We start from the raw sequence: 26,066 nt of genomic DNA, 5'->3' as shown, positions 1-26,066 counted from the left end.
AATTCCTTCACGTTTATTGGGAGGACTTGTGCAAGTATTATACAGGAATGTTACCCTTTACTAATGTTGCTTTTTTACATTTTCCATAAATCTCCAAATGTACTGTCATTTCATTGCCTTTTCCTATGCTGTGTTTTGTAGAAAAGACCTCTGCCTTCTAGCGCTCTGTCCTGGTACCGGTCTATGCTAGTTGGCTTTACAGCAGTGTTGGAGTTTCCATCTTGGTAAAATGAATCTTGTCTGGACTTTATCTATTAACTACATGCAATGTGTTGTTACTACATGCAGTGTCTATGTTATGGTATTTTCTATTAACTGTGTGTACATGCTGCCTCAGTATAAGCTTGGGGCCCTGTTGTTTTTCACACTGTGAAAGTGCAAGCTAAAAAAACTGCCTTGAGGAGTTTACTGTCTCACCAGGGAGTGAAAAAGGAAGGAGGCACTTGGAAAAGAGGGAGACTTGCCTTGCAAGGCTGTGCTGGAATTGGGCCAAGAATACACCGCTGGGCTCCAGGCCCCTTGGGTGATGCCCACTCCGCTAGGCTACACTAAGTATATGTATTTTTCTAATTTAATGTGTCATAAATCTTATTGTTAAACAAAACTTGGGATGATGTTTGAAAAGTCAGCTGTGTAAATAGAAGTGGAGTGAACTGCCGTACATGCTGGTAGCTGGATTCTTTCTTCCTGTGGCTTCAGAGATTATCAGAGACTTCATTTGTCCCACAAAAAGGATTGAATTCCTGCTTTTAACTTGATGTGAGGAGTTGTAAATATGAAGTGCATGTAAAAGTGTAAATGTGTGTGCTTGTGAGCAAATGCAAACACAGTTGCACTTGGCTAAAGGAAGATGTTAGGTTTATATTTTAAGAGACAGATTCATGGGGCTTGAGATGTTGCCTCCTGAGGTCAGTGGAAAGGTGCTTTGTGAGTTCACTGATGCTCTTTCTGCAGATTCTTCTTTTCTTAACCATGCCAGGCTGCTATGTGCCTGCTGCCCTTCTCGGCTCTGACAGGGTCTGGCACGTTCTTACTGGAGCAAAATTATTCATGTCCCTATTAACATCAAATTCAGGAAAGTATCTTTGTAACATAAGCTATATGTTTAGATAAAGGGTACTGATATACCCCCTCAGCTTCTTTGGAGCATCTACTGGCTGGGCTCTTGGCTTAGCCAGTCCTCCGTGCAGTGGCAACGAGGTGATAGCTGCTTGGTGTTGTTCATGTTCTTGATTTTAACAAGAGTCTGGTGTTATTTGGTGTTTTTGTTAAAATTCCATTAGTGCCTAGAGGCACAACCTTGTGGGCTAATGAAATGGGTATGGAAAACTTTCAAACCTGGATGTGCAGGATAATAGGCTTGTCACACATTCTAAAAGAAGACTGAAAAAAAAAGAAGGAAAATTAAGAATTCAAGCATTTGTGAGCTTGTTTAAATATGGTTTTAATTTCATACCTTTTTGTCAGCTAGTCTTATGGTTCTGAACTTTACGGATGGCTTTTTCAGTCCCAGCATTGACTGGCATCTTGTCCCATCATCGTCCCCGTGTGTGTTTACAAAGCCTTTTTCCTCCAGGAAAAATAAAGAGTTATTCCTGTAGCCCTCTGTGTGCACACCCCCTACGGTTTAATGCAAACACAGCTGTCTCTCGTAGTGGGCTAAGTCCCAGTGTGGCCACTGGGAAGGAAGGGGCTGTGGTGGTGGCGGCGGCGTGGCAGATGGCAGGCTGACCAGTCCCTATTGCTTTAACACGTAACTGAGCGTTCACTGAATTATTTGTTTCTCATTCAAGCACTCAACCCGGCAAACCCCCCATGCAGGCACCCCGACCCACTCACAGCTGCCGCGGCACTAGGGCATCGCCGCCTCCCTGCTGCCTCCCCAAGCACGCGGGGGCCGAACGCATCCCCAGAGAGCAGGAGACCAGGGGTCGGGTCCGGTGGAAACGTGCTACAGGGGAAGGTGGGAAATCAGCCAAAAAGGCTCTTGCGATTTTTGAACTGTGGTGGAGATGCTCACCCTGACAGTCACCACATCTGGAGCCACTTCACTGTGAAATGCTTATTGCTACCACTTCTGGGAGCACAGTCACCTATATGTATTTTCATATTTCTTTCAAAGCTGTTTTAGCTGTCTGACTCTTATGTGAGAGGTAACCCAAGCTGCTCCTGGGCTAAGACGCTGAGATGAAGTGCAGCTGAGCAATGTCCTTTCCTGATGCCTGGTGTCAGGGTGCACGTATTCTCCACAGGAGCTGCTTTAGCACAGGAGCATCTTTGCTGCATTCAGAAGAACAACAACAAAAAAAGGGAATGTTTTTCTTCACCATCTAAACCGAGCCACTAATGTGAAAAATCATGAAATACTATGCCGGTGCTGTGCTGACCAGCAGGATCAAACAATAATCTATCATAATTTATGCAAAATAGCTGAACTAACGGCTTTAGCAGTTGAGTCCAAGACCCACTGGTTATATGCTGGTGTGTTCGCTGGCAGTCTTCAAGGGCATTGAAAATGGTTTTATTCTAATTATCTTGCAGTGCTGGATCTTTTTGTGGCCTTTTTTCTGGTAACTCTTCTCTGCATCTCCTTTCCTTCGTGCTTACTGAGCATGCACAAATGTTTAGAAATGGAGGGGCCCTGAAACTCTACTGGTCAGTCTTTTTTTTTTTTTTTTTTTTTAAGGCAGTGCACACATCCGTTAGTGAGGCAACTACATCTGTACTTGCAGGAGGTGTGAACTAATGTTTGGGGCAGGGCACTCTTATTTAAATTCCAGGCTTGTTTGTTCAGTTCTGTCACTGTCCTTAAACCATATCTATATCAGAAAGTTTGACCAGTGAATGTTAAATCAGTTTTTATTTTAAATGATCAGACTTCATATAGGCCCCCTGGGTTCACACTTCTACTTTGATTTAAGGAGGTCTGCTTCATGTTAGCATAAAGTAATATTAAAGGTATGACAAGTAAAGCAGTTGCAATCTTACAAATGCTGCTTTCAAGAGCTTCCAGGTTGGAAGCTGCTACAATTCAGCTGAGAGGTGACAACTGGAAAACACACTGTCCCTTGTCCCGTGCAGTTTAGGGTAAATTGAGGTTGTGTAAAACATTGCTGGGGATGGTTTTGAGAGAACCTTTTACTTTCCACGGCCACAGACTTGATGCAGTCTCAGTGGCCAAGGGCAAGGGAGGGATGTAGAGGAGGGGCAGTTTCTGGCACAAAATCGGAAATGCTCATTTCACTGCAGTCTTGCAATGAAAACTTTCCTTTAACATGAAAGCAAAATTAATTTGGTCTCCATCAGAGTAAGAGTGCCTTAGATCATCTTTTGCATTGGCTTAACTGTGTCAGTAGTAAATCTTACCTGTAGGTAAATTAATGCAAACAATTTTTACTTGTGCAGACATGGTCTGGGTATAATCAAGTCATTTAACTTCTGCCTCACAGGACTGGTGAAGCTTAATTAAGGCTTGTGGAGTTCTTTGCAGTTCTCAGAGGAAAGGTTTGGTAGATGTGTAAATGATATTACCGAAGGTATTTAATGTGTTCGGTTATAAATGCTGTGAGGCACCCAGCCTGTGAATAACACTCTCTGAAACGGTTTCTATTTCGAGTTAATGTTTAACAGGAATGAGGCGAACACGGCATGAAAGCAGTCTTTGTGGTGCTGCGGGGAGATGCTCTGCTGGGTGGGTGGGTGCCCCCTCGCCCTGCCCGCGCGTTATTGCTTACCAGGCTTCAAACCACCAAACGGGCTCCCTTACGGAGCTGCAGGCGCTCTGTTGCGTAATCAACGTTGCAACAAAACCCTAATGGCGTGAAAATTTTTCAAAATGGGCCCGTAGTCACCCTCTGACCGAAACGCGCCCTTCGCGTGGCTGCCTGCGGCAGGCTGCGGCCCCTGGAGCCCCTTCGGGCGGATGCTTTTCGCAGCGTACCGAACACGTGAGCTGCTTCGCCGCCGGTGGGGCGCGACACGCAGGGTCCCGAATCCCTGGCTCAGAGACATGGTGGCAGTGCGTCGCCGCAAAGGCCAGGGAAGCGGGCCGAACGCCGCTGCGGCAGCAGGGCCCGACGAGCCGGGCGGCCCCTCTGGGCCGTCGCCTCTAGCTGCGGAGGTTTAGCTCCGAGCGACACGCCGTGTCATTCAACTCTGTTATCCCAGCTCGGGCCGCGAGGAGTGCAGCCGCGCTGCTTTATCGAAGTGCGTTATCTAGGCTAATTAGCTCAGTGCTTTGTCCAGGGTAATCAGCCCTGCTAATGAGTTTGAGCACAGCGTTTCCCGCTCCCAAGCTGGGCGCTGCCGCGCAGCATGTGGCCACACCAGGGCAGGTTGCGTCCGGCGCCTCCAGGGCCGCTCCCGGGCCGCGCTCGGGGCTGGGCCGCAGGCGTCCGTGGCCCCGCGCGGCACCATGCGGGAGGCCGGCCCTGGCGCCGCCGGGGCTCCGCGGGCCCCAGATGCCCGAAGTGCTGACCGAGTCACCGCGGCGGTGCGATTGCCCAACCGCGGCGCCCGAGCTAAAATTACACCCAGGCCCCGAGCACCGGGAAGTAGCGGCACAAGGAAACACGGAGAAGTTCCTCTGTCCTGCCGGAGTGGAGCCAGAGCCCACTTGCTTTCACATCCACATCTCCACCCGGGCGCCCAGCGGGGCAGTTGAGCGCAGGCTGCAAATTCTCGCCGGGAGCGCGTCACTGCCCTCAGGTTTTGTATAGGTGAAGGGAGAGGCTATGGTGAAGAAAGCAGGACCGACCTTCCCAGCGAGTCCCGGCGTGGATTTGCCAGCTGGCCTCCAGTAGCTGCTGGCAGCGCAGCAGGAACCCAAGCTACCCGTGCCGCCTGCGTGGTGAGCGGCGGTCCAGGGCGTGCACAAATATGGATGCTGGGATTAGCACTGGTCAGACATATTTTTGACTTTTTTTTTCTGTCAGAAGATGCCGATTTATTTGAAAGATGCTGCTATGGGAAAGAAAGCTTTGCTGGAACTGATAATCAGGAATGATTTCTTCCGTTCAGGTCAAGATAAGCAAACGTCTATGACACTCCTAGGACATAAATGACCATGAGTCAGAGCTGGTGCCTGAACCTGAGTGTCCCACAATCCAAGTAGGTGCTGAAAACAAGCAATTAGGGATAGTCGGTCTATTCCTCACTTCTTTTCCTCCCATACTGTACTGTGTTTTTTTTCCACAAAAAATCACAATGTTCTGTTCATATGCAGAGCAAGAATTTTCAGTCTCGTGAAGTTAAAGCCCAGATGTATTTCCTATTAAGCTCTGACCATGAGGCCTTTCCCTAACCCACCACATTCATCACTGGTCTGTGAGCTCCATGGAGACTGTAAGGGCTGTAGAAACCCTGCTTGGGAGCACCTCTGTTTCCAGTATGTAAAATTAATAAAACATCTATAAGTGTCTTAGATTAGCATTTCTGCATTTAAGAACCACAAAATCCTGGTTGCCCAGAGAAGTGGGCCTTGCTTTGCTGTTTACTTGAGTGCACACAGTCAGTAGTGCTTGCAATTGTAATGTAAGTAAAAGAGGAAAAAGAAACATGTCACTTGGGACTGCACCAGCAGGAGGCAAACGGTGGCATAATTCCTTCTTGTTCATGCCTTCCCGACACAGCTAAGCCAAAGCGGAAGCAGGAGCGTGAGTTTTGCCTTGGTGACAGCTAGGGCCTCATTTACGGGCTGGCCATGAGTCCGAGCGAGGACATCTCCACGCAGCAGCAGGGTGCAGTGGTGAAGGCACCGCAGAGCGGGCGCTGGGACGGCGAGCACAAGGAGGTGGTGTTCAGCTCGCCCATGACCACGGCGGCGGTGCCGCTGCTGCCTTCTTGGCCTCATGAAGGACTGTGGCCAGCAAGGGTGGGAGCAACCAGCACAGGGAAGTGCTGAGAGGGCAGCAGATGTTTTCCAGATCTGGGCACCTCCCAACCTTATCCAATAAGAGGGAAGAGAAAAAGCAAACATGGAAGACCTCCATGTGCTCCCAAAATATGCCTTGAGCTGAATCACAAGGTGCTTATATAAAATGCAATTAATTATTGCAAAGAAACGAAGCGAGGAAACACAGATGTTCACAGTATATCTCCTGCATTAATTAGTTGCTAAAAATGTAGATTGCAGCAGCCATGAAGCTGCAAGCAGGTCAGTAGTAAAGATGTCTCTCCAGGTTATTAGCACTGGTCAGTAGCACTGTTCTCTGCGTGTCTGTTCCCAAAAGCTGCCATGTTAGGAAGCAAGTCACAGTGCAACTTGAGAAGCATGTTTAAATGAGGATGCCATTACCAAGAGCACTTACTGCTCATGTCCGCTCATGTCTGAGAAATATCTAAAAATGTGGAGAGAAGTTAAACCTAGAAAGGTCCAGTTTGATTTAGAAAACCCTCAATCAAGCATGTGCCTGCTGTATGTGAACATACAGAACATACAGATATGAAATCAAGCTTAAAAGTAGTCCCTGCATTCAAAATCTGTATGAGCTTTGGCTGAGCATGCTGAAAGCAAGCTCAGGGTCAAGAGAAGCATGAATCTCCACACTTATGGAGCTTAAAGTTGTTTGCAAACTTTTCATCAGATGGCCGTGCACCTGGGTTTGCAAAGAACCCCAGCCTGGGGGGGGGGGAATCTAGCCGAATTTGTGCTTCATGCGATAAGCAGACCAGGCTCTCTGAAGGCTTGGGTTGGACTTCTAAGGTGGCCAGCCTCAGGCAAAATCTTGGCTGGCAAAACATGGTGCTTCTAGCCTTTTTCCTTGGGGTTTGCAAACGAAGGTTTCACGTTACTGTAGAAAAAAAGATTGTTTTGAATAAGATTACACACAAAATGTAAGAAGGAGTTATTTCTTATGGTCATGGGAAACTCGAGTGAAAAAAAAAAAAAACAGTAGAAAACGGAATTGATGTGTTTCCCGCTGTAGTCAAGAAAGGTGGGGACATAGATAAGCAAAAGCTGTAACTACCTGGAAAATCCTGTTATCCTATGCCAACTGTACATATGACTTCCCTCAAACTCTTTTTTTTCCAGTAACTTCCAATCAATAAGAGTTGGTAGTAATACAAAATTGGTTTCCCTAATTCCACTGGCTGTGACTGAACGCGGGAATGATGAATGATGTTTTTCTGTCTGAATTTTTGTGTACATTTTGCTGCAGTGTGGTGATTTATATAAGTCTAAATGTGTAAAAGAGAGGAATTAGTCATTGCACACAAAACACCAATTGTCACACGTCTCAAGATCTCCAAGAGGATTAAGTATTTTGGGGGGCCATGCAGTAATGTACCCTGTGCATCTGAAAGATTGTCTGGCTTTTTAAATTAATGTACGGAGAAAAAAAAAGCTGCAAATTTGTCACTACTTCTGCAAAGAGTTTTCGAATATTTACTTATTCAGGTCCAAAGTATTTTTTTTCCTTCTGATCTTATTTCTCTTGCTTTTGTGTGTCAAAGGAGGAAGGCATTTCTATACAAACTGTAGAGAATTTTTCAATTTCAAAACATAATTAGGAGCTTTATGTACTTAATTTTAAGGACATTTCACACTATGAGCAAATAATAAGAACAACAAAATATTGCCAACTAAAACAGTTGGCTAAGGTTCTTAATGTGAAAAAAAATAGGGATTATTAATGCATGGATATCATCTCAGAATAAGGGATTGAAATCAAGTTACTTGAATGCAGTGAGGGAAAAAATTTTCAAGTAGCCTTGTCTGAATTGACTTGTGGCCTGCTCTAGGAATATATCAGATATTTGCTGAACCACAGGAAGTTTTTTGAAACCATATCTTGCAATCAAAAGCAATGCATTTTGTTTCAGTGTGGTCCTAATCCTGCAAACATATACATACTTAACAGAAAATATAAGTAAATTCATTTACTTTATTGGGAGGTCTTCGTACTGAAAATTCGTATAGAGTTGTTTGCAGATTAATATGCTTATTTGGTTACCTGCCTGCTACGCAGGTGAGAGATCAGCTTGAAAAGGCTCCAGATGATAAAAAGCAACAACCCCGACTTCTAGATGTATTCTGTAACCTTGCCCTAAAAGGATTTCTTTAGGCTGCTTTCCAAATTGATTTGGTTTGATTTGTTTGGTTTTAAACCTATAGCCAGTTTGTAACAGGAAAACAATCTATTTTTTGTGTGGTGTTGATAGTCTCTGATTCTAGGTTCCTTCTGCATTTCTGGCATTAGTCAGATTGGCCCCACTGCCGTGTTTTTCTGGGCACTTAGCCGCCAGAGAAGGTTCATGCCAAAGTACCAGATGAAGATGGATCCATTAGAGCCTCCATTATACTTTGACATAAATTATTGTCAAAGAAGAATTGCTGTTTCTGCTGCCTCATCCTCTGGCCTTCTTATATTGGCGCACGCTTTTATTCATTTTTCCAAGCAGCGTGCAGACTTCCATATGATATTCTGAATCTTTATACAAGGGAAGTTTTCTCGTGGCCAAATCGTATGCAGTGATGAATATTGCTAAAGTTTATCATGATGGCATTTGTTAGCCTATGAGGGAAGAGTAAGTTCTTAATTCTTAAAATTCTTTCATCCAGAAGACTGTTTACTGAAATATGTAACAAGTAGGTGTATATGCACAAGAGAACATGTGTGTTATTTGCAGATAGGTCACACCAAAGCCCAGGGTCCGAGCAGTGACATAGCTGAGCTGTGGGAAGTTTGGTCCAAATCCAGATCTTGGGGATGGGACCTTACCTCTCTGACTGTGCCATTCAGAAAAAGGTTAAATTCACTTTGTATCTGCTGCTCAGGGGTAGCTCTGACCCTTCTTTCACTTCAGTGGTGAAGGTACACAAAACATTCACACAATAACATGGGATCCTTTTAACATTTTTAACTCCTTGCATGTGAGCCTCCCTGTGCACTCCAAATGCCTGCCAAGTTTTTTTTGTGAGACTTCCATCTGAGAAACACCCACTTCTTTTCCACATTCATTGTTTAGTTTGATTTTTACAAAATCTGCCATTTTTGCCCAGATAGTTAGCCAAAGATCTGTGAGCGACGATATTCAGTTGTCAGTGGTGAGACATTAAAGAAGTGGATTGTCTTCACTTCATACCTGATCCTAAGATTTTCTAAATGTCCAAGCTTTTGACTCAGTGATTGTCATTGCCTCCATTTTTTGGATGCCCTATTGGAATGCATGGAAGGGTCTGCCTTTCAGAAAGTGCTGAGTGTTCCCTTTCTGCAAATGCCAGTCCTTAAAGACATTTCAAAAATAAGCACAACAGAAAGGATCAGTCAATACTTCTGGAAATGCTGACTGCAATCCATCTCTGTGAGCTTTCCTGTTTTCACACAGTCATACTTTCTAATTCATTTTTGGATGGAATTCTGTCTGGCAGAAACATATAAGGAAAATTGAGCAAAATTTTTTTACCAATCTGTGAGTGATATATTTGGATTGTAAATGTTTAGTTTTGATTTGCTCTTGATGGATAACTTTTAAAAGGATGAAACTTTACATTTGAAAATGTAAATAATGAGGTGCACATAATAATTATTTTCTGTATGTGACTGATCTATTTCACGGTGCTATTTACGAGGAAAATTTCCAGTGCATTTAATAGAGTTTTTATCAGTTTAATCCCAATCAAATCCCCACCCCAAAATTAATAGAACAGTTGTCTTTCCATGCAATGTGAGATCACTATAGCTTACATTACCAAAAATTATTTTTATTTTCACAATAATTACTTCCATCAGAAAATGGCATGTAATTACAAGTGTACATGATAAAGATGTCCAAGAACAGTCTCAGATTAAGTAACCAAAGTCAAGAAAGGAGACGTGACTTAAATGGTGACATAAATAGGTTTTTGTTGGTGAATGTCAGTGAAAGCTCAGCTTGGTATGCATCCTGCAGAAGCAGAGGACTGATAGGGTAGTAAAAGGAACAGCAAAGTTTATAAAAGACGTGTTTTATCTTGTATCTCCTTGCATCTTCCTTCAAGAAGCTTCTTTATGTCAACTCAGCATCAGAGCAAGTAGTGCTAGCTGGAGTGCACTCTTGCAAACTCATTGCTGTGGTGTTTGTACCTTCATTTGGCTGACCACCTCATCTGCCACTAATAAGGTAGCACATGCTGTAAGAGAGTATGAGAGACAAGTGAGGTGCAGCTGGGATGCTCTTGCATCAGTTCTGTGCTCTTTGCCCAGTCTCTCTCTTGGTCCACGGAGCAGCTCTCGCACTCCTACAGCTCCATTCCTGCCCTGCAGTGCTCTGCAGCCCTGGGGTGCCCACAGATTTTCCACAGTGTAATACCATGTGTAAAACTAGAGGAAGAAAAGCTGTAGTAGGATCCAGCCTTTGCTGGAGGATGCCTGCTGCTGTGGGGCCATGTGCCAGGCATGTGGCGTGTGCTGGTAGGGAGGTAGAGGGAGATGTGCTTCCTTGCTCACCCCCTCCATGGTTTTCCAAAGCAGCCCCAGTGGCCCGTGGCTGGATCAAACCCAGTGGTCTCAGACTAAACTACCTTGCAAGCACAGAATAATCCGGGCAGGTGCGGTCCGAATGCTGCCAAGGCTAGAGCTGCATCCCAGTGGGGCAGCCCCTCCTCCCACAGGACATCCTTTGGGATGCTCCGGGCCTGCACCCTCACCAAGGGACGATTACATAGTCTACGGCTACGACAGTGCCTATGAGTTTACTGGACAAATTTGCTCACATATTTAGCCATTGGATTCTCCCAATGGGACTAAAAATTTACCTGAAGTGATAGTTGGGCTAATAGGAAATAATAAATTGAAAAAAATAAAGCAAAGAGAAAACAATAATGCTTCAGTTTTTTTTCTCATAGTAAGATAGAGAAGCAATTAATCTGAGTGGCAGCGTTTCTGGGAAGACTCAGCAATGCTGATATTACGTTTGCTTTTCTAATTGCATTCTGTTGGTTTTTCTGTAGGTCCAGCTGCCCAGCGCCAGGTTCAGAATGGTCCCTCACCAGACGAGATGGAAGCACAGAGAAGGTAAGTGGAGTTAATGAATTAGGGTAGATTTCTAGTTTGTAACGTGGGTGTACGTGCAGTCCTTGCTTGCTAACAAGCACTGTTCTTTTTAGTCTTATCTGTTCTATGCTGATTCTGTAATGACTTTTCAAAAGGTGAAGTGAGCTGCAGCCCTAGGTAAACTCTTTGCTCAAAGGCAAGCATGAGCCATGCTGATGTTCAGAGATAAAGACAAAACCTGTTTAAAAGCAATTTGGAGAGTGTGTTTCTCAAGCACATTAAGGAAGCCTAACCTTATTCTGTTCTGGATCACTTGCTAGCAGCTGACAGTCATGTTGCCCAGGAAGCATCCTATGGACTATATGCACTCCTGGTGGTAACTTTGGCCCATCTTGTTTATAGCTACCTCCTATATTGTGTGCAGTTCCTTTTATGAATGTTTTGCTCTAAACCAGGGCCCCTAAACATCCTGTCATACCCTTCACCTTTACATGTATGTCTAGGCTTAGTGCCACTATTAGACACAGCCTTTTCTCTAGCCTATATGGGTGGTCTCCTTGACATCAAAGAGAAGGTAGGCAAGAGTTGTGACAAGCCTTCACTGTGTGCCTATCTCCATAATCAAACCATGATGCCCATCTTCTCTTTTCAGCTTTGCTGATGCAGCCAAAGTTCCTGTAACAGCTGTAGAAATTCTTGTAGCAGCAGTAGAAATTCCTGTCGCAGCAGTATCTTTGCCTTTCTATGCCAACCATAGGACCTATCTATCAAGTTCTGGACCAGGTCTTCTAGTCTGACCAGTCTGCCTACACTGCATCAGCTGTGTCAAGGCTAATGCAGCGTAGCCATGCCTGTGCTTCCTTGTTGAAGTATAGGCTAGTGCACAAAAAAGGACTCTTGTTCCCCATCTCCCTGCTCACTGCAAGTGTGTTTCTCCTGCTGTACAAGAGATGCCACAGAATATTCTGCCATAAAACATGTAGCAAATAATTAGAGAGTCTCACTTCCTCAGGAGTATGTTGCAGCACAGGAATCAGGGTCTGTTGCAGCTTAGTGCCATGGGATTGTTTAAATGAGGCAGCTGCATATGCTTTTCTCAGCAGAGATGGGTCAGCAAGAGCGTAGTCAGCCTTCCAGAAGGTTTGGCCTAATGTTTGGTTCAGGTAAGAAAATAGCTTTGTAAGGATTTTAGTGGTACTCAGTTGGAAGTTGGTCTGCCTTAGTGACATGACAGACTCTCAGATCTCAGAGGGCTCTGCCTTTGTAGGCTCAACCTTTAAGCAGGCAAGATCTCTCCCTGTAGGGGTCCAGGGAGCAGCATAGCTTAATATCACATACTCTCGGAGTAGAGATGAAGTGATGCAACACATCATTTGAGTTGATCCTCCACAGCTACCATTCTGACTGGTCCTTATACAAAACCACATATAGGCCAGTTAGGACATGGTCCTTATGTAGGCTATGATAGGTACTTATGCTTCTGTTATAAATTGCTCTCTATAAGATTCTCTCTTTCCCTCTCCAAAAAGTGCAAGGAAAGTGTAGGGAGATCCTGTGCCTTTATGAATAACTCATAATGGCGTCAGATTTAATGGGGATTTATATGTGACTATTAAACAGCTCAGAGGGTAAGAATATTTCACTCAAGATTTGTAAGATTTGTTTTTGGATAGCTAAACTATCATAAAGGTCAGAGAAGAGATCCTGCTATGCACCTATATGCCACACAGAGGCATAAGGGATGCAGTCTGTCCCTGCAGTCTGATTGAAAGACCTGGTCCAACTCTTGGTTTAACCAGTGGAAAGTACTGAATGTTCAGACCATCTGAAATTCAAACCTCAAATTTAGGCACCTGCTCCTTGCATTTAAAGTGTGACCAGCCTAACTGTGAAAAGTTAGAAAAAAAATCCACTGCTATGAGGCACATGGTTCTGGGAAAGCTTATTTTGCTCCGCTGGACTGGAATAAGCTATGCCAGTAGATGCACTTAGATATTGTTGCATCTGCACTAGGGATTTTTCAGCCTTAGTTATGCTAATGCACTCTTTAAGCATATAGCAGACTTAATTTTAAGCCTAGCTTTTTTTGAATATCTTATAAGCAGGCAAGGAAACCAAGTTCTGATAACTACCCTGCAAATCTGTCTGTTTAAAAGGCTTTTCTAAAGACCTTTATACAAATGTATAAAGATTATATATATGAAGTCAGAGGCTGTAATTTGTCCCCTCTTATACTTTACTCCTTGTATTCTCTTTAAGCAGGCTTGTGCAAATCTTGGTCTTTATTTAGTTCCACTGGAATAAATTTGACTTCCTAAGAGTGTAAGGACTTCTCTTTTTAGCATGTGTGGGAGGCTGTGCTTGGCACATATAAACTACATCTGCCCAGGGGCAGGCAGGACAAGCATGAACCCAAAAGACTTCAAGTGACCGTAGTTGACCCTTGCTTCTGAGGAGCAGCCCCATGTGTGTTTCTGCTCCACAGTGGCTCTGGTGACTAGGAGACATCTTACTGATCTTTCTTTCCAGGTCTGTCAGGGCAGAGTTTTCCAAGTCTGTCCTCCAGATAAAACTAGAACTTTCCCCAGGTTTAAAGAGGAGAATATACATGTCAGGTTGTTCTTCATCATCAAATTTTGTTAATAAGGGCCAAGCTTTTGTAGAGGACAGTATGCTTAGGAAATTCTTAATGCATGTGTTTACAACTGAAATTTTAGCAGTGTGGCTTATGCTGTTGTCTAGGTGATTAGCACATAACCGGCAAATAAGAGCCAGGATATGTGTTGAAGGAAAGATTTCTATTAGATTTAAATTGTCATTGTTCTAATGCAGCCAGTATAATCTGTATATCGCAGTTTCAGCCAGCTAAGACTGCTCCTCAAAACTGTTTCCCCTTTGCACATGCAGTAATTTTCTCAGGTACCTATAATGGTTTTCCAGAAATTTCTGGTTTTCTGTAGATTGCATGTCTTGAACATAAAATCAGTTTAGGATTGATCCCTCCGTAGTGAATAATTATAATAATTGATTTTCCTGTCTCTTCTATTGAATTAGGATTGAAATGTAGGAAGTTTGTTTTTGCAAACGAAGGCATTTTTTTTTCCTACATAACATGGGATTTATTTTTCTGGACTTTTTTTTCTAGCAAAACCTTTTATTTATAAATAAGATAAAATTATTTAAACTTGCTGATTCATTTAAAAGTACAAGTAAACAAAAATGCAACAGGGAGACCTTTCTAAAATGTTTTATTACCTAATGAGTCCAAATAGAAGTGTTGCCTGTAGTTAAGCAGGCCTTAATGTTCAGAATATGAAATAAGCTTCTTGCAGAAAAAAGAAGTGATTATGCAGTCAGTCATGGCTAGTCCAGATATATGTGTAACAAACTCAAGGCAAACTTGGCTTAGAAATCGTGGAAGAACATTAGAATAGACATTATTACCAAGTGCTCCATTAAGGTAGTTTCAGAGTTGTGTTTTAGTATTTTTGAAATTTGTAGTACATATCCATGTGTGTGGCAAAAACTCTGCCAAATACTCTAGTTTTTAGCTATTAATCTTTTTAACTAAATAAGTGTCAGGGAGAGTTTATCACAGGGGTAACAGGGAAAGCCATTTCTGCTGAAGTGTTACAGCGTGAGAGAGAAGACCTCTGGTGAGAGATACTGGGAACTGCACATCTTGGGAAAGTGGAGCCTGAGAAAATGCTTCTCCCGTGGTGGTTCAGTGCCTGGCAGAGCATGTTTCTTACACGAAGCCAGTCTGGTTAACCGTTGCACTAGGAACCCATGATGGGAAGGATGCAAAAAAGCAGCGGAGTAGTTATGTGATCAGCATTTATCAAGGAAACCCAGGAGTCCTGGTCCTCATGGCCCTGCTGCCCTCTCACAGATATAGCTGTTTCGGGGTATTACACGAGCAGGCTTTCAGCCAGGCTATCCAATAACTTGCTCACCTGCAAAACTTTGCTGGCTCAACAAAGGGCTTTGTTGTGCAGCTGTACAAAGTGGGTTTTGTACAGTCAGCAGCTAAACACAGATCAGACTTCCAACTACAGGTCCTTCAGGTTGCAGATTTGTAAAAGCCTCAGTAATGTGTTGTTTTATGCAAGATGTCCCTTACTTTTCACTGGAATTCCTTGTAGTTAACTACATGCTTAATTTCTGTCCTGTCCTGGGACCTGAGATACTACAGTACTTTCTTATTGACTATTCCACATGCAAAATTAAGGAATTATCTTGCATGGATTAACCAATCCCTAAAACAAGCATTTGCTGTATCCTGCAGGTGCTGGACCCTGTTCCAATTTCATGTTTCCAGGTCCATCTTTCAGGAATGGCATTTCTGTAAGGGACTGGCTCACACCACCCAAAACTTATGGCTTGAGGGCTTCTCAATGTATAAAGCTTTTACTAAAAATTATAAAAAATACATAACGATTGAGGTTTTTTCATTGTTCTTTTAGACAAGTGATGGAGCAGCAGCAACAGCGCCAGGAATCTCTGGAAAGAAGAACCTCTACCACAGGCACGTATCAAATACATGGGAACAAAGCAGATATATTCTTCTCCCTGCCTGCCTCCTCTAGCTGTAGTTGGGGTTTTTTTGTGATATTATAGAAGAACTAGACTGCTAAAAATGGTTATAGTTGTGATGCAATTTTAAAGCATTTTCAGCAAGAGACTTCAATGTGTTTGGGCAATGTGGTGTGTCACAGAGGCTTGTGTCCTGGGCGTGCAGGTGGAGCTAGGCAGATTTTGCATCTAGCAAAATTTGTATGGCAGAGGAAGATTTTTGGTGTACAAAGGGAGCCTGGCCAGGCTTCTGGAGAACAAGTAACACAGCACCTGGCAAATTGACTCTGTGATGCAAGGGGATGGTGGTATGAAGTGGTGGACATGCTGGTTGTGCCAGGTCAGGGGCTCTCCATCGCTCTGCAGCACAAAGCCAAACACAGCACAGAAGAAAATACAGCCCTACTTTTTCATCAGTGGGGATTTTGCAATAAGAAAGTGAGGAGTCTTGTATGAGCATAATGGAAAAAATATATATATTTAATGAGCTTACAAAAATCTTCTATAGCATATTAAGTTGCACGAAGCTGAGAGAAGAGATGACAGGAATAGTTTATAGCCACAGAGTATGGCTTTGCCTGTGTGTAAGAAGGCAGAAAGCAAGCCACAATGGTTTTGTTTTGACTTTTGTTTTGAATATTAGAGTGTTTTTTTTTCATTAATCTGGCAACACACAGGAAAATTTTTCCTCAGCCGTTGTAACTTTTTAGTTTTTGACTTGAAACCAGCTCAGAGTTACACACGTGCTGTGGCCAGCGACAGACGTTGCTGAGCTCTGTTTGGGCCGACGTTATCGTGTACGATTCTGCATCGGTGAAACTGAGATGCTGCCCCAGTGCCTGCAGGGAGGGCGGCACAGCGTCGCTGGGGGGTTCCTGGCTGCCCGCCCTGCCGCACGCCCAGCGGCAGCAGCCTGCCGCTGCACTCAAAGTGTCGCTTGCCGCTGTCCGTGGAGCAACGGTAGCGTTCGTAATTCTGACTCAGCTACATGTAGGCCTCGAAGAAGTGTTAAAGCACAAAGTCCAGCCTTTGCTGCGAGGATCGAGTCTTTGCACAGCTCTCCGTTTCTGGAGTTTGTTGGAAATCCCTAAACCAGTGGTTTTTTGCACCATCTTCTCTTTGCCTTGTTTGAGTTTCTGTTTGCATTTGCTTTGCAATTCCTTTTTTTTTTTATGCCACTTTGCCTTGTTTTCATTCCTTGCTGCATATCCATTTTATTCTTTCCATTTTTCTTTTCTGTTCTTTTAGTTTCCACCCTTCAGATAAGTGTGTGCTCTCCCCCCTCTCACCACCAGTCTCCTCCTCCTGACTACAGTAACTGCAGTGCTCCTGCCTCGGCTGGTGCTGCCCCTCCACCACCACCCTGTGCCAAAGTTGTCTCTTCAGCATCTGCTGCCCCTCAGCCCACTAGTAAAACCTCTTTCAGATCCTCCCGGATAGCCAAAAAGCCCCCACAGCTTCTCCACAGACATTCAGCCTCTGAGCTGTCACCATCCCCAAGTTCCTCCTCTCTGGCCTGGCCGAACCACAGGACTGTAATGCAAAGCATCAAGCAAATCTCGCTCTCTCCACCACCACCCTCTCCTTCCCACTTTCCCTTCATCTCTTGCCAGCCTCTCAGGCGCTCCTCTCTTCCATACTCTCCTCAGTCTTCTGCTTCTCCCATCCCAAATGCACCACTTGCCCAGAAGGGCTTTCTCCTGCAGCCGCATATTCCAGTCATCCTGCCTGTGATTCCTGTCCTGCACGACAGGCTCAGAGGATCCACAGGTAAAACTGGCCAGGAAACCTCAGCAAACATATGTCTAAATGGCCATCCTGAAGCCACACTAACAGGACAAATTCCTTTAGGCTCCTCTACAACCCAGGTGCAAAGTGCAGATGGATCCTTCTTCTCACACCCAGAAGCTATGCCCACCTCCCAGCTGCCCCTGATAGCCAGCCCTCCTGGCTGCTTTAGCCAGGCTTCCTCTCAGTCCTCCCACCCACTCTCTCATCCTCCACAGCACTTGCATCAGCCCATGTCACACTCTTTTCCATTACCTCCCCCGTACGCTGCTGTATCGGAGGTGACCATGTCCCAGAGGACCCCTCCTTACATGACTTCATCAACCATTTCCCACTTGAGTAAGTACTTATTTTGACTGAGTTGTGACCTGTAAAAAGCATTAGCTTTGAACTATTTTAAAAGCCCCATTCGCACTGCCCATGAATGCTGGAAAAAGGCGTGAGAGATCCAAGATGAATCCCGCTGCCCTTGATATCTGAAACCGAGGTGGAGCGGTATAGTACACACTCAGGGCTGGTTCAAGGACCTTCAGAGCTAAAAGCAGGACAAAAAGCAAAAGTTTAAAGGCCAGGGCTCTGTAGCTGCTTGTTGTAATGCATAGTCTTAGCATATTAGCCCAGGAGGTGATTTATATCATCCACCAGAGTCAAATTGCATTTGACAGTGAGCTTGGTACAAAACCTGCAGTCAGCTGGTCCAAACTTAGCTGATGGGCTCTTCTGAAGTTAGAGGCCAGGTCTACAATAGAACTGTTTTCTATGTAGCAATACTGGTTCAGGTTATGGTTTTTATTCCTTTTTTAAGTGATATTTCTCTTACCAGCAAAAGATATAACATAAATGTTGTTATAGTTACCCAGAATCCCCTGTGCTTATATAATTTATTTCATTCTAGGAACTCTCTTCCTGGTATAAACTGTGCATTTACAGCTGAGGGCTTGCCACCGTAACTATTCCAGCAAACCTTTTTTAATGCAGGCAGATCAAGAGCGTGGGACTGTACTTTGCCTATGGTCTTGATTTCTAGTGCTCATCTAAAGCCTTCTGAGTTAGAACAATTACGAATAATGCCTGTTTGCAATTCAGATCACACCTTTTGTGAGTTGGATCCATTCCTATTTATAACCACATATAATGCTTAAATGATGTGCCTAGGAAAGGTAGAAAACAGAGACATTTCCTTCCACTTTCTGCTAAAAGTATTATTACCACCACTGTAGGTTCAGTCTTTCGGATGATATAAGTCCTTGAAATCCATTCAGTTCAATAAAGTTAGTTTAAATTTATATCAGTCCGTTATTTTGACTCAGTTCAATTTTTGCCTCAGGCTAGCCTCTAATTAGGTGGGTGTAGTTTTGCGATTACAATTAACTATACCCACAATGAATTACTAGCTATTATTTTTGTGAACCAAATAGGATTTGAAATGTTTAAAGTATTTCTAATAGCAGCCACAGTTCATTACAAGAATGGAATTGGGAGTGTGAAATAACGAGAGAAGTAACCACAGAAATAAGGCAGTATTATAAGAAACCTTTCATAAGAAGAAAATCAGACTGCTAATGTTAAATATCATTTCCAAATGTTCCTCAGTCAAATCCTCCCTCTTTTTCAAAATAATGCTTATTGAACAATCAAACCTGTGATTATATATCAAGAGAAGCCTGTTCTGAGAGAACATAATGTAGGCAAATTCCCTTGTGGTGGTATATTCATTCAACTGACCCATTATAAATAGGTAAAATGTTGCCACGGAATTAACCACTTTTGATCAACCCCTCAAAGAGTTTGCCACTTTGAGCAACTTTGCTGAACCACAGTGTGGTTGGAGCTGGACTCTCACCCCATTATTTTCCAAGATTGGCCGAGGCCGCACACACTCCATTGAACGGAAGGGTGGATGTGTAGATGTAGCCCACGGTTCTGATGAAATGCTGATTTTAATGATGTCTTCAGAGGTTGCTGGTGCAACTTCTACACATCTGCATGTGGGAAGGTACAGCAGAGGCCTCTGTCTTCTGTTGATTTTGGCACAGAATAAAACAGTAGCCTGGCTCGAGAGAGAAAGAGGGAGACAGCTTGTTTATTAGTTGCAGGACCCAACTGTAGCTGATTCACCATGGATGCATTCACCATTCGTCATCCCTCTGAATGCTTGGTGCCTCCTTGCATTGGGCACTGGTTGCACAGTCACTTCATGGCCCTGAAAAAGAGAACATGACGTTGCTCATGAGCCTGTTGTTCATGTGTGATTCATATTCTCTGCGTTTCAGGCCCAGCACTTCCACCAGGTCATCCCAGTGCTGCTGCTGCGATCCCTGCTTCGTCTGGGGGACCCCCGCCTCCGCCGCCGCCCCCCGTACCTCCGCCGCCCATGGGAGCTGCGCCCCCTCCACCACCCCCGCTGCCAGCCGGCGCCGGCCAAGCGGCTGGCACTGAAGATGGGTCAGTGTCAGGGCTAGCAGCGGCTCTGGCTGGTGCCAAACTAAGGAGAGTTCAACGGGTAAGGACATGGCGTTGGGATTCCCAGATAGGCTTTTCCCTGCTGCGGGAAGGCTTGGCTCAGCTTGATGTAAAGGTCTGCAAATAAAGCCTATGTGTATTCAGAATCCAGTGTGAAACCTAGAGGAACATGCTTCGGCTGACCATTAGATGAACCATTAAAAGTCAGCTTGTAATACCATAGCCCATAGGTAATTGAGCAGGAAATGTTTCGTATAATTTCTGCTCTTCAGGGAATATTAATTAGCAAATGGCTGCAAGTTCTTCTGTTACTAGGATTTCATTATTTCTGCAAAGTCCACCATTGTATTATCTACTAGTGTTTTACAATCATCATAAGTGGTTTAAACTGCACTGCACTTACAAAAACCAATTTAGACTGTTGAGGCCTCATGTGTAGGTGGCCACTTAGGTAAGGATTGCATAACGTAAACATAACCGTGAACAAGGAGCAGTCTGTTTTTTTCATCATCTGCCCGTATATTTGCCTCATTCAGACTGCTCCCAGGTTTATATGGTCTATATGGGTCTCCTTTCCAGTGCAGAACACATCCTACCTCTGGTTTTGGTCTATGCTGTGATCACTGCTCCTAATAATTATAAAAATTAATCATTAAGGGCATGGTCTGAAATTAAATTCTTTTTATATCTTGCAATGTTGATTTCTGTCTTAAGCCAGAAGATGGTTCAGGAGGATCCAGTCCCAGTGGGGTCTCCAAGAGCGATGCCAATCGAACAAGTAGCGGAGGAGGCGGAGGAGGACTCATGGAAGAAATGAATAAATTACTGGCAAAAAGGTTTGTATTTAGACTTCAAGTAAGCACTAGCATGAGATTGGCAGCAAATTGTTGAACAAGATATTGTCATTTTCAGTTACCAACGGGTCACTTTGGTGCCTCTTTGCAAGTCGACAGGTCTTGTATATGTGTTAGTTGCCAGAGTCCCCTGGCATTTAATACAAAAGCGTAGGTGGTGCAGCAGTGATACTTCGCAGGGTTTAGCTGCTGTAGCAAATCCTGCAGAGTGGTAACCTTCCATGACAGTGATAAATGAATGCTGCATGATTTTGCTAATTTACCAAATCTATTTCAAAGTTACTGTTTTCTATAAGAATAAAATATGAAAGGTATTTAGACAATTTTTTATGCAGCACTTTCAGGATTTTGAGCTCAAAAATGTATACAGAAGTGCAATAACAGGACAGCATCTTGGCAGGTAAATTATTATTGATTCTTAGTGTGCTTGAGACAGTCTGGCCAAGTTATTCTCCATCAAGATGAGCTGCAATTTATCAAGCTATCAGATGTTTAAAGGCACTCTGTTTCAATTATTTTTGCTTTCTCTTTTCCCCCTGTTTCTATGAGTAATGTTGTATCAGATTGTAACTTATAAGTTCCTGGTGTTACATGTTTTGGTTTTAGCTCTTAAGATTTTTTTACACATGAGTAGGGAAAGAAAAGGTTGAGTAAGATGATGAAGTGTAGTTACAGTTGTGTAGTGTGCAGAGATAAAGTTCTTAAATAATGTTGTCTAGGATAAAAACAATTTCCTGTTCAGTGGGTCTGATTCCAACTTTCCTCCATGTCCTGGTCACTTCAGAAGGAATTCTGAACATGGATCATGGATTTAATCCTTTGGAAAGCATTAAATAAACACACAGAACTGCAAAAACAGTTACCAGCAGTGTAAAACATCAAATGTATAGTTTTCTCTCTTCTTAAAATTAAAATAGTTTTAATAGCTTTTAATTAAAGTAGTTATTTACTGGTTCAACTTCTGATCTGTTTTGTGCTGCCACATGTCAAGACTGACCTTGCTGGACTTGCAGACATCTGTAAGCAAAGTCAGGTTTGGTGACCAGATTTTGGGGTAACTAGCTCTGTTCGAACATGCAAGCTAAATGGACATTTCGTATGCTCGGATATAGAAATCCCTGCAAACGCCCATGTCATTGTCTGTGGTTCTAGTCTAAAATGTACACAAATATGGCTTTCAGCAGTGGGATCCAGATTCTTTAGTTGTTCAGGGTCAAATTACTTCAGGATTTTAACAAAAACACCTGTACTCCAGTGGGCACTGTGCAGCCAGTACTGAGAAAACGACTGAGCTGCAAATCCCTTCCCCAGGTGTGTGTCATCAGCAGAATTGTCTACTAAGAGCTGCTTCACAAAACCATGGAAGTTATTGAAAATACAGAAGTGTCAGTCAAGGGTGCAATCTGGACACATACTGTTAAACTGATACTGAGAGGACTTATCTTGGCTGCAAAACCTTTGACACTGTGTCTCAGGTTACTTTTACAAAGCTGGCAGTTGGGAAAAAAAAAGGTGTTTTTAAATTGAGTATGTTCAATACAAAAATCACTGAGCGATGAGCACAGAATCTCAGGGACCCTTTTTGGAGCAGCAAAGCACATGCTCAGAAACAGGAGATGTATCTAATGCTGAGTAAGTAACGGAGAAAAATTACTCTGAGAGCTCAGGTGATATAAAATATTGTGCTCTACAAACATTGGCCCCCATGAGAGCAGCTGTTTGTTTCAGAACTGAATTGCAAGAAAATAATGAACTATCTCACAGACCGCTGTCATTTCTAGCCCAGTTAAGTTTGTTGCAAGACATAATCTAACATTGATCTCTCACCCTGGCAAATATTTTCCTGGCTCAGGCTCATAACTATTATAACCTTTGTTCCCCAGAAATATCAACTAAAGATAAAAGCTATTCTTTATCTGGTACAATAAAATTATTAATGCAGTTGAATGTCTATAAATAATTCCCAGAAAGCACCATGTCCTATAAAAACATGCATGTATTTTACTCCTCTGTTTTTTGCCAAATTTACATCAAATCCTCCGATTTGTCAATACAGTGAGGCTTTTCTTTTGCCAATGATATGTAAAAAAAATCCTTTGACAAACTTGTGGAGGTTTTTTAAACTCAGAAGTCTTTCTAAAAGCCATTTGGGATTTGTTTTTTTTTTCCTACGGGATGAATTTTGTCCACTTCAGAATCAAGACTAAATGAAAAATCTGTCATACTGGTGTTAAGAAAAAAAATTCTACAAAAGGTAGTGTTTGCAGGTGGATTAGATCATCACAATCAAAATGCATGTGGAGAGTAGAGGTGCAGTTCCCCAATAGTCTTGAGTGGGAAATCGGATGTCCAGAGGATCAATACACAGCACATTTCTTGAGTGCTTGAAAACAAAGAATTTGTTTTTTCTTTTCTTCAGTCAGTGCAGTTAACACCCAAGAAGAAAGCAAAGGGACAGAAGAGTTCCAGCTTATTGCTGGGCTTCTAGCTTACGGGAGTGTGAATAAGGGGATATAGAACGACTGTGAAAATGATATTGCATGTGCCTGAGAAGGCAGTTTGGCCCTTCACTAGAATATCTGCCTGAGCAGCTTGGGGGTCTTTTCGTTTCTTCCAGAAGCAGCCAGTTCCTGAGCCCTAGAAAGAAGTTTTCCCTTTCTTACCCATTTTCGTACCCAACTGCATGTCCTCTCTCTCTGCTTTGACACATTTCTGTATGCTGTACACCCTGTATCCTATTAAACACTGCCTCAAAATATTGCCCCTCTCCCTGATTCATAACATTAAGTTTTGGATTCCTCACCACCATCCAAATCCTACGCAACCAAACATATTCAATCTTTGTCAAATTCCCTAAAATGAACTGAGTAAATAATGACTCCCACCAAAGCATGAATCAGCCTTCTTGAGAGGAGACTGGCGCCTGCTGCAGGAAATGTGTTTCTAGAGGGTTGACTGTGTGTCCTATTTCATATTCCTTTGCAAAGGAGGAAAGCAGCATCGCAGTCAGACAAGCCAGCTGACAAAAAGGAAGAGGAAAGCCAAAATGTAAGTGAAGGATTCCTTGCTGTTTTGCTCTTGCAGATACGTTGATATGCTGCCTTGTAAGCTAAAGGCCTGTACTCGTTCACATATGTGTCAGGGAATGACTGCTGATTTATTAATATATTTGTATGTGGAATCAGAAGTTAAATGTAGCTGCTCTAGTAAGAGCACACTAGAAACAAGAATTGCCTTCTTATTCATAGGTGAGATATTGTCCAAACCAGGTCACTAGGTGCTTTTTCATGATCTGCTCTGAATATTTTAGGATACTGTAGGCTCTTGCCCCTCAAGAAGATGTCATGAACCCTTATGGCAAGTCATCTGAGATCAGGTCCACGTTTCGTACTTTAAACTTGCGGCCTCAGCTGGGCTGAGCAGGATCATCAGCCATGTGGGGTAACTCTGGGTTGCCATGCTCCATGCAAAGCAAGAATCAGCTCGCTTTGGAGCCCAGCCTGCGTTTAAACATGTCTCCAAGGAGGGAAGGGGAACAGTAGATTAACCACTAAGCCATTCAAAAGTTAAAATGCCTGCTCATAACGCTCCCTGTAAAACAAGATGGAAGTTGGACAAATGGAGGGGAACTTCGATGCATTTCTGGTTTTTGTCTGCAAAAGCAATTGAGCAAGAGTTTGGATTTGATGCAGCTTTTAAGGTGAACTTGATGCTTGTAAAAGATGCTGCAATTTGAAGTTCAGCCTGCAAATTAAAGAACTTCTTTTTACCGGCTGAACTGGTACAGTGTGGGAGATCTTTCCCATGTCAGGAGAGGCCAGGCTCGGAGCTGTGTCCCTTCCCGTCGTGCTTGCCTGGGCTGCTGATCATACCACATTCATTTGGCTGGCCTGTACCCCTCGGGGAGGCTCGCTGCCATGGCGGCAATGGGCTGAAGCATCCTCTATCCAGCATATCACCTGTACAGAGATATTCCCACCAAAGACGCGATAACTGCTGCTCAGAGGAAAGCCATTCAGAAAACACAGACTGTCCCCCATTCAGAGAGATCTATAGCAAGAGCAAGAATAAGCATTTGCACTGTTTAAGGAGAAAAGCAGCTATTTTGGGGGAGTTCCTGGAGGGATCCTTCAAGCCTGGAATTTGCCTATTGCATCCTTGATTCTGCTGTGCAACTATTAATCTTAATCTTGCCCCAAAGCTGATTTTGAACCATTCATTCAGAGATGAAGGGTGCTATTTAGCTTCAAGGTATTCAGCCTCTGCTGTGTTTCTGCCATTTATTCTCGCCTTGAAGCTCTGCTTAGTTTGCATCCCCAAACTGTTAGTAGCACCAAACTGTTCAGAAAGGTGTTTTTAGAGAGCACCTGTTTATTGTGTGCAGTGGAGTACACTGTGTGGTGGGGGTATCTTCTGTCAAACTCTGTGCAGGTTCATTTTACCATACACAAGTAATGCTTTGCCTGAGTGTGCTTTGAGGGCTGTTAAATAATATTGACATGTCAAATATATGGGCCAACGTTCAGTGCTCTGTCACACTTACATAAATCCCGGACAGCAGAGTCCAAATCTGTGATGTGGTATTAATCTTCTAGTTAGTGGGAGTATTGATAGATTAAGTTACCCTGTATTCTGTTAGTAACTGGACTACTCTCACTGAAGTCAGTGGCTGTCCTAGGCTAAAAGGCTGGGATCTGACCTAGCGTTTCTTCAGGTGGCTCAATTTCTGTATTGCAGAGAGCTTCTAAATTTGGGAACTGGATGGTTTGTATTTGGACAACAGCAGCTAGCATTTGTCAGGGGAAATTCAGCCTGGGTTTGTGTACAGGGATGAAAGCGATTCGGTTCTTAGTGGAAAAGTGTCCATGAAAAATAGAAAGAGGTATTTCCTAATGTTAGAGGGAGAGACAGGTTAAAGTTTAAATGTGCTTGAGCCCATACCATGGCAGCAGCGCCTGTCAGATATGCTAGGACTTGTTTCTGTCCCACCTGTGCTCTGGCTGGTCTCCAAAGTAGGAGAGGACTCTGCGCTTCATCTCCAAAATTAAGAAACATCTTGTTTTTCTCTTCCTAGGATGATGCTAGCACCTCTTCTTCACCCATTACACGAGGTCCCACCCAGCAACAGCAGAATTCTTCAGGTATTAAATTGAACTACTACTGTTTCAGGTGTCTTCTTAAGCTAGTCAGCTCTCTCACCCCTGGAATCTGGGTTCAGTGTCCTAGTTTGGAGTGCAATAGTGGTAACTAAAAGAAATTTTCCAAATAACTAATGTTTCAAAAACTGTATTCAGCATGAAATGGTGTCTTTATACTCTTCATAGCCAAGAAAATAACAAAACAGCTTAAAAAATCTAGTTATATGGGTCCAGATAAGTAGCTGAGGATCCGGGTCTTCCCTGCACCCGAT

At 43.4% G+C, this 26,066-nt stretch overlaps 1 protein-coding gene across 2 annotated transcripts in view; it reads left to right on the top strand.

Moving 5' to 3' along the window:
• EVL (Enah/Vasp-like) overlaps positions 1-26,066 on the top strand; it is an 83,035-nt gene that overhangs the window by 51,155 nt on the left and 5,814 nt on the right. For both annotated transcript variants that reach the window (XM_026079493.1, XM_026079492.1), the window contains exons 4-9: positions 10,934-10,997; positions 15,443-15,504; positions 19,613-19,842; positions 20,517-20,638; positions 23,644-23,704; positions 25,731-25,797. In XM_026079493.1, coding sequence (XP_025935278.1) covers positions 10,934-10,997; positions 15,443-15,504; positions 19,613-19,842; positions 20,517-20,638; positions 23,644-23,704; positions 25,731-25,797 — 606 coding nt within the window. The remainder of the gene's footprint in view (positions 1-10,933; positions 10,998-15,442; positions 15,505-19,612; positions 19,843-20,516; positions 20,639-23,643; positions 23,705-25,730; positions 25,798-26,066) is intronic.

The sequence above is a fragment of the Apteryx rowi genome, unplaced genomic scaffold (genome assembly GCF_003343035.1).
Source record: "Apteryx rowi isolate R43461 unplaced genomic scaffold, aptRow1 scaffold_5, whole genome shotgun sequence".
In the NCBI taxonomy this organism is placed as follows: Eukaryota; Metazoa; Chordata; class Aves; order Apterygiformes; family Apterygidae; genus Apteryx; species Apteryx rowi.
This window is presented reverse-complemented; position numbering and strand designations above follow the sequence as displayed.